This window comes from Dipteris shenzhenensis, chromosome 7, assembly GCF_047967505.1.
Source record: "Dipteris shenzhenensis isolate YYH24624 ecotype China chromosome 7, Dip_SZ_1.0, whole genome shotgun sequence".
NCBI lineage: Eukaryota > Viridiplantae > Streptophyta > Polypodiopsida > Gleicheniales > Dipteridaceae > Dipteris > Dipteris shenzhenensis.
Window position 1 is genome coordinate 21,057,347 of NC_141602.1, and position 9,174 is coordinate 21,066,520.

At 47.8% G+C, this 9,174-nt stretch overlaps 1 protein-coding gene across 3 annotated transcripts in view; it reads left to right on the plus strand.

Annotated features, from left to right (window-relative positions):
* The window catches only part of LOC147900077 (serine/threonine-protein kinase VIK-like), a 295,183-nt gene extending 286,229 nt beyond the window's left edge, over positions 1-8,954 (plus strand). For all 3 annotated transcript variants that reach the window (XM_087377415.1, XM_087377414.1, XM_087377416.1), the window contains one exon: positions 8,615-8,954. In XM_087377415.1, coding sequence (XP_087233541.1) covers positions 8,615-8,750 — 136 coding nt within the window. In that variant the 3' untranslated portion in view covers positions 8,751-8,954. The remainder of the gene's footprint in view (positions 1-8,614) is intronic.
* The last annotated feature ends 220 nt before the right edge of the window (positions 8,955-9,174 follow it).

Here is a 9,174-nt window from a genome sequence, read left to right on the forward strand (position 1 = left end):
GAGCATCACACTTGTTCATGGCAGACAGGTTACCTGTGCCAATGATGCTTCTCAAGACATCATCGGAGTTGGGCACATTCCCATTCAGCTTGATAATGGGAAAGTTAAGTATATCCGAGATGTTTGGTATGTTCCAGATTTGAGGCAAAATCTGATTTCAGTTTCAAACATTGCCCATGATCAACATGTGTTGGTCGAATTTCAGGATAACCAATGCAGGATCAAGGATCCAAAGAAAGGGTATGAGGTTGTAGCAACAGGCACATATGACAGAGGCTTATACAAGCTTGATGCTCAGCCTTATGATCAGAAGGTATTGGCTGTAGCAAACACTTCCCAGGCTGATTTATTGCATGCCAGGTTTGGACATGTCCATCACAGGGCATTGTCCTACTTGTACAACAATAATATGACTCAGGGAATGCCAAAATTACAGCAACCAGCAAATGAAGTGTGTGAGGGGTGTGCACTTGGCACATTGCATCGCTTGCCATTCAGTAAATAAGGCAAGAATTGGGTCAAGGCAACCGAAGTATTGCAGACTCAGGGAATGCCAAAATTACAGCAACCAGCAAATGAAGTGTGTGAGGGGTGTGCACTTGGCACATTGCATCGCTTGCCATTCAGTAAATAAGGCAAGAATTGGGTCAAGGCAACCGAAGTATTGCAGATAGTGCACAATGATGTATGTGGCCCCATGACTATTCCCACGCATAGAGGACCAAGGTACTTTGTGACCTTTATAGATGACTTCTCCACGTTCACATGGCTTTTTCTCATGAAGGAAAAATCTGAGGTGTTCTATTGGTTTCAGGAGTTCAAAGCTATGGCTGAGAACCAAACCAATTCTAGAATTGGAACACTCAACTTCGATAGAGGGGGAGAGTACATGTCACATGCATTTCAGGTATTTTTGAAGCAACATGGGATTCAACATCACTTGACATGCCCTTACACACCACAGTATAATCCACTCTGTGAGAGGAAGAATCGTACTCTCATGGAAATGACGAGATGCATGCTGAAATTCAAGAGAGTCTCAAAGGCTTTTTGGGGAGAAGCAGTTGTGACAGCCACTTATATTCAGAACAAATGCCCTACCAAAGCTTTGGTTAATGTGATTGCATTTGAGGCTTTGTACGGCTTTAAGCCAAAGGTTAGTCATTTTAGAGTTTTTGGCTGAGTGGCATATGCTTTGGTTCCAAAAGCACATCGGACAAAGCTTGATGACAAGAGTGTCAAATGCATTTTCGTGGGGTATAGCACTGAAAGCAGGGGATCTAGGCTTTATAATCTCGCTACTAGGAAAGTAATAATCAGTAGAGATGTTCTCTTTGCTGAGAATGAGTGTATGCAGCCCGCTAGTGTAGACTTGCCACCATACGATGACACCCCTTTGGACATCATCCAGTTTGAGGATGATGAGATGGAGTCTCTTGATGCTTCCCCTTCTACTTCTCATAGTTCAGATGGCTTGCCACATGTTGAGGATGGCTCTCCCTCAAATGTTTCAGATTTGCAGTCAATTAATGAGAATAGACAGCCTCATGTTTGGAGGCATTATCAACGTCATGAGGCCACTAAAGATGTTGATGCAGCCTTGAGTGGTACAACAGCAGAGAAATCTATTCCACGTTGGGCAAGGTTGACTATTCAAGATGCTAAGGATCAGCCTACTTTGGGGAAAACCAGGGCCAGCACTCAGAAAAATCAGAAAAATGTCAATTTTGCTTTGATGACCTCGGTGATGGAAGCTGAAAATGAGCCTCAAAGCTTCAAGGATGCTCAGCATAATCCGGCATGGCAGAAAGCTATGGAAGCTGAGATTAAATCCATTGAGAAGAATGCCACATCGGACTTGGTTGATGGGCCCATTGGGAAAAATGTGGTTGGCACGAAATGGATTTATAAGGTGAAATACCATTCAAATGGCACAGTTGAGAAATACAAAGCCCGTTTGGTTGCCAAGGGGCATGCACAAGAGGAGGGGATAGATTATGATGAGACTTAAGATGACCACCATTCGTTTTGTCATCTCTCTTGCTGCGTTTTATGGTTGGTCAGTGTACTAGATGGATGTCAAAACCGCTTTCCTCAATGGAGATCTTAAAGAGGAGGTCTATGTACATCAGCCCCAAGGTTTTGAGGTAAAGCGACAAGAGCACAAGGTATGCAAGCTCAGGAAGGCTCTATATGGGCTGAAGCAAGCACCTCGTGCGTGGTATCAGAAGATACATCAGTTTTTGCTATCCCAGGGCTTCGTAAACACTCATACAGAGCCAAATCTGTATGTTCTGCAGCAAAAATCCCTCTGCAAAGGAGAGTCCCCTCTCCCCCCCCCCCCCCCCCCCTCTCGCCAGCCCCCTCTCCCTCCCCTCTCGCCAGCCCCTCTCCCTCCTCCCTCACCCTCCCTCTCCCCTTCCTCCTCCCCGCCCTCCCTCTCCCCCCCCCGCTACCCCCTACCTCTCCCTCCCCGCCCAACCTCTCCCCCACCCATCAGCCCCCCGCCCCCCTTCTCCTCCCCCGTCATCCCTCTCCCTCGCCAGCCCCCCCCCCCCCCCCCCCCCCCGCTGCCCCCCTCCCCGCTGCCCCTTTCTCCTCTACCCTCCCCCCTGCCCCCCTCCCCGCTGCCCCCTTCTCCTCCACCCTCCCTCTCCCCCGCCAGCCCCCCCGCCCCCTTCTCCTCCCCCCGCCCCCCCCCTCGCCCTCCCTCTCCCGCCCCGCTGCTTTCCCCCTCCCCGTTGCCCCCTTCTCCTCCGCCCTCCCTCTCCCCCGCCAGCCCCCCCGCCCCCCTCCCTCCCCCACGCTCTCCCCCCCCGGAAAAAAAAAGAAAAAAAAGAAAAGAGTTTTAAAAAAAAAAGAAAAAAAAAAAAAACCTCCTCCCTCTCCCTCCCTGCCCCCTTCCTCCCTATCTCAGCTCCCCACACCTCCCCCTCAGCCTACCTCCGTCTCCCCTCTCTTTCTCCTTCTTCCTGCCCCTCTCTTTCCCTTCCCTTCCCCTCTCTCCTACCCCCTCTTTCTCCTTCTTCCTGCGCTCGCGTTCAGGGCGTCCTTGGCAGTAGTTTCATGGACGGAGCTTTTTCAGTGTTGGAATCGGCCTTTTCACATCGATTGGCGAATGGATCCCCATTCAGCCAATCTCCGTCCACCTCCACTAGTCGCGAGAACCGTCATTTTTTCAAAAGACGAGCTGCAGCAGCTCAAGAAAGATGTGGAATTAGAGGGCTCCACATCACTTTTTGCCCGCATCTTTGGGTCACACCCTTCCAGATCACAGGCTAGAGATTGGATGCTGTCGGCGTTACCAAGAGACCTCGCCCCTCACCTCAGGGATATTCGACTTTTGGGACGTGGATTCTTCTAAGTGGTTTTCGACTCCCACGAGTCCACAGCCCTTGTTCTCAAAGCTAATCCCCTTGCTTTGGGTTCGAGGAGGATCTTTCTTTTGCCCTACACCTTGGGCTTCGATCCGGTCGAGAAGGACAGGCAGGTCACATCACTGTTCATTAGGTTTCCTGGTCTTCCTCAGGTCTACCATCGACTGCTTGCCACTATCGGAGCCACATTCGGAGTGGTCAAGGAGATCCCCTCCCTTCCTGGCATGCCTTCTTCCTTGGCAGAGGCTGTCAGTGCAGACGGGTTGCCTCATGTTAGGGTCATTGTCTCTGACCCTAACATCTCAGATGACCACATTATGCTTCAGCATCCAGACGGCTCTCTCTTTCGACAGAGAGTCGAGATTTCAGGTAGACAGGACCAGTGCAGGATTTGCAGGACCCTTGGGCACTTTGCTAGAGACTGCCCAAGAAAGAGAAAAAGACCCAAGAGGTCTTCTGGTGCGGCTCCTTCACGTACTACCAGGACTGCACCTCCCCAGCACCCTGTACCACGCACTCCAGGACCACCAAGAGCAACAGGGCACCCTGCTTCGTGCACCCCAGGACCACCAGGGGCAGCAGGGCGCCCAATGCCCGCAGCACACCCAGTACCACGATGGAGAGCCATCAGAGCGGCTCCCTTACCTTAGGAGGAGACTTTTGATCCTGTTCAGACAGACGCCTTCCAGACTCCAGAGGTGGATGTTGCTGCAGTCCCAAACACTATAGTTTCACATCAAGAGGGGCCTTTAGATCCACCAGCCCCAGTCACTTTGGTCTTTGACCCCTTGGTTTTTGACCACGAGGGGACTACAGGTACTTCTTCCCCGCAGACTGTTCCTGCCACAGTCAGGACAACCGAGAAAGTGTAGGCGCAGATGAGGGCTCCTGATTCCTCTTCACCCCAGCCATAGGCCTCCTCAACCCCCAGCTCCAGTTCTGCTGATAGAGGCCTGGCAGGTCCTTCTCCTCCATCTTCCACGAGTGCAGGTCTTCTTCGCACTCCTCGGCCAGACTTGCTTATCAGGAATTCTTTTCGGCACTGGCAGATTCGGCGACTTTCATGGATGATGAGGAGTTTGTGCCCTCCACCTTAGGGGTCCCGATCATTAGGATTCCTTCTGAAAGGGCCTCCCTTTCAGCAGGTGTGGGGATCCTTTCACCTGTTGAGTTTCCTGCCCTCAGCAGGAGTGTTTCCGCCAAGGGGAAGCTGGTCTCCTCTACTAGGTCGGGTAAGCCTTTCCATCCAGCATCCTCCTGTCGATGAGGATAGTCAGCTGGAACATACAGGGCCTAGGCGGAGTTCCAGACCGTCGCCGTAGGCAGCTGATCTGGAACCAGCTTCATCCAGGCGTCACTGGAGGTGCTATTGATATCCTTTTTATCCAGGAACACAAGCTGGATGCCAGTGATTGCTCTAAGTCTGGCAAACTGCTTTCAGGACATACCTTCTGGTCGCCTGCTATGGGCGCAAGGGGAGGTACTTGCATTTCGGTCTCTCTTTCTATCCTCCCCTTGGTTGCTGGTCATGGTATTATCTCCCCTTCTAGAGCTCAATGGATCATTATTTTGATTGGAGGGCGTAAGATTGGTCTTCTCAATCTTTATGCTCCCAACAACAGAGGGGAGCAGATCTCCTTTTGGAAGGAGTTACTCTCTTGGGCCCCCATTGCAGATTCTTGGATCATTGGTGGTGACTTCAACATGGTTGAGTTGCCTTCAGACAAAAAGGGAGGCAGACATCACCCACCACAAAAACAAAGTGCTAAGTGATAAATGCAAAGTGCCAACCAATTATCTAATATAGCAATATCTACTCGCATTTCTAATGTGTAAAGTCAATCGTAGTTTCTTCCAGTTGCAATCTTTGTAAAACAACTTCACATGTTTTTTAAAGCTTCAATGAATATGTGGATGTGCAAGTTTTTAATAGAACTAACACGGCTTTGTTCCTCCTGTAACAAAAGGGCAACCACAACATAAATAAAGTAGGTACTAGGTGGAATTCATTCTTTGGAGAGGGCAGCTTGGGATGCCTTTCTCTTTTAGTTTAGTGGCAGAGACACTTGGTTGGATGATGCCTTTCATATTATGCCACAGTCACTCTTGTACTCTTGGTCGAACAGGAGAATACACATGCCCATTCATGCACGGATTGACAGATTTTATGTAGACGATTGGGCACTTGATAGAGGAGGATCTATATGCATTTCTACTGGGGTTTCCACCTCGTATCATTTTCCAGTGGTGTTGCAGATTCGTGAGCCTCATCGGAGAGGACGCTCTGCCAGTGTCAGGATTCTGGATGCTTTTTATGCAGAGAAGAGCCTCACGAAGGATATTTTACAGATTTGGGTTTCTCACATACAGGGTGGAGCTGTCCATCCATCTCAGGTAGCTGCAGCCTTATTCGGAATTAGTGACTATTATCATTCAGTTGCTGATTCTAGGAGACGTGAGATTCTCAGATGTGAGATTGGTATACGCCAGTAGTTAGCGTCCCTTCAGAGGGAAGAGCAGAAGAGGCCCACAAATGCTTGGATTCAGGAGCGCCTTGCTGCAGCAAGGGCTCATTTGCAGACATTGTTGGATCAGAGAGCAGAGTATGCCTTTCATGTACGGGAATCCTTTTGGATTCAGATGGGTGGCAGGGTCAACAAACACTTTTTCTCTACTCATGGGCCCAGACATAGTAGAGATAGTGTTTCGCAGCTTCTTGACTCAGACGGGGTGTTACAGTCAGATCCTGATGCTGTCATGCGTGTAGCTTCAGATTTTTTTGCATCCCTTCTTACTGCAGATCCAGGCACACAAGCCATCGATGATGCCAGAGAGGTTATTTGGCAGTGTATCCCTGTATTGGTGAAGGATGAGATGTATGTTTCTCTAGATGCACCTTTCACCAATGCAGAATTCAAGACTTCATTACTTGCCCTTCACAAGGGCAAGTGCCCAGGTTCAGATGGACTTACCCCCTCCTTTTTTATTACTTTTTGGGAGCAGATTGGTGATCACATTACATCAGCCCTGCAGGGCGTGTGGGACTCTGGTGAGATGCTGGACTCACTCATAGATGGTCTCATTCATCTCATCCCAAAGGGGGGTAATAGGAATCTTGTGTCTCAATGGAGACCCATCACTCTTTTGGGCACTTTTTACAAGATTCTGGCGAAAGCCATCAGTCTGCGGCTACAGGTTTTTCTTCCAAATTTGATTCATGACACGCAAACAGGGTTTGTGCATGGTAGAAGTATTTTTGATAATATTTTCTCATTTTGGGAGGCCTCAGAATGGGCCATGTAGAGCCGCCAGAGATTGGCCATTCTACTCTTGGACTTTGAGAAAGCTTACGACAGAGTAGACTGGGATTTCTTAGAGGGCTCTCTTTCATAGTGGTACTTGGATCCTGACCCGGTTCTCCTCGCCCTTGGCTCATGGAGGCTGTGGCTCTATGGAGGTGTCCCAATTAAGTTTTTGCAGTGGGACCCTGGGGTATGGGAATGGATAGATGAAGGGTACCGAGAGAAGGGCATCCCCTTCTTTCGTTACACGGTCAGTAATGCTAGGAAATTCCAGCTCAGCTCTAGGGGTTGGAAGCCTACCAGAGCTCCTCATTGGGAGAACTTTCAGATTTCTGCTGACTTGCAGAGAATTTTTTGGCAGAGGCTCTGGAAATCCCACCGGAATAGAAAAATCACTCTCTTCTTTTGGCTTTTTATTCATGGTGGGATAGCAGTGAACCATTGGAGGTCCAAGTTCGGAGCTGACCCTTCTTGCCCTCGCTGCCTTTCTGCTTTGGAGACAATACAGCACTGCCTATGGGATTGCAGACATGCGAGAATCATATGGAAGGGGGTTGCAAGACTTTTCAGCACTTTTGTTCGCCTACCTTTCTATATGACTTGGGGATCAGTGGCTTGGCTAATCTTTCAGAGCCCCATGTATTTTTTGAGAGACTTGACTCCTCTTGGGCTCTTCACATCCGATGACACCTTGTGGAGTCGTGCTCTCTAGAGGATGTTCCGGCCACTCTTTTCAAGGCTGCTCACTCCTCGGTCGACTCTCCATGGGAGATCCTAGCTAGCATTGCAGCATGGCACATTTGGAGAGCCAGGTGCACTGAGGCTTTGGAGGGTTCTCAGGTTCACCCTTCTCAGATCTTGGCCAGTACTTGGACAGATACGATACACACTCTGATGGCCATTTGGGCGACCATGCAAGTATCATCTCGAGCAGCCTCCTCCAGGAGAGTTACTTTTCTCAAAGATTGGAGAGACTCTACCTTCTTTGCTGAGACTTCTACAGGGTTGAGATGGCATTTTCAGCCTCAACCTTGGTTTCTTTCTACCTCATTCCTCTGAGGTGTTTTTATTACATGCTTAGCATGGTGTATTTCCGCACAGAGCTTGCTCTAGTGCGTTTCTTTCTTACTTAATAGAAGTCTCTTTTTTGAAAAAAAAAAAAAAATCAGAATTAGTCATGTTGGTACTATATGTGGATGATATCATACTCACTAGCAATGATTTGCAGCAAATTACAGCAGTGCAATCGGCTTTATGTCACAACTTTGACATGACAGATTTGGGCCTATTGCATTATTTCCTGGCATTACTAGCAGTAAATTGAAGTAAGGAATTCTTTTCAAAGGATTTTCTACAACAATCATTCCCAGTCCCTCCACTGCAAGCACTTCATGGAGACCCCACCACAGCCATAATCTCCAAGAACTGCTTGACAAATCCTCAGGAGGAGGGTCAACATAGCAGCCTAAAGTAAACCAGCACTACTCTTACAGGCTCAAGATGTGCATCCTGAATTATCATGATCCTATGCTGTCTTCAATTTGCCACCAAACTGAATGAGAAAAAAGGGGTATCTCCACCTCCCTGCCACATCGTGATACCAGCCACTTGAAGTGGAACCCTTTTCCAAATAAAGCACCCATCCACATAATGGTCCCATGCAGTCCGCCATCTCCCGCAGTCCAATCTAGATCAATTTGTGCAGTCCTTCTACCACTTGCTCTGAGATGACATACCATAAGAATTCTCTGGTCTTCTGGAAGGTCTTTAAAATCCTCCTAGTATCCCGTTGAAGAGGTAGGACTTCTTTTCCATACATTTGTCATGATAGGCATTTAGCCATAGTATCGTCAAGTTCTATGATTTACTGAAAGCATCCTATGGTGTATATAATTTTCCTTGAACTTCCATGATACACGTTTGGTTTGACTGCAGGTGGCTAAAATCATGTTCGGATGAAGTTCCCGACAAGAGACCCACGTTTGCAGAAATCATAACCTATTTGGAAGCTATTGAGGAGGAGTACTTTTCCAAAAGTAAGAAACTGCAGTGTCATTGTATAATATGTTGATAAAAGTTTTGGAAGTTGTATACTTAGTGACCCATGTTAGATTCTGAACCGTGAGGTATATCTCACTGTAATATTGAGGAGAGCTAGTCCTAGTCTATCCCCCTTTCAAAAATCGCAATGCTCAACTTAAAGATTTTTAAATTGGAGACAAAGGCCATAGTCGGCCTATTATTTTGTGGTATTTCATGAGAAATATTACCCATGCTTCCTAAAATATATTCTCTTGGTTTCAAAATCCATGAATCTATTATTGATTTTGCTTGATCAAACCAACACATAGTATTATATTGACTCCCCCAAAGTATTTTGTGTGGTTTGTTTGAAGGCTCTTAGTCTATAAAAGTAAGGGTTTGCTTTCCAACCAACAAATTATTTCTAAACACAAGAAACTGCACTTGGGGTGTAGTGCAAGCAAGCATCATTA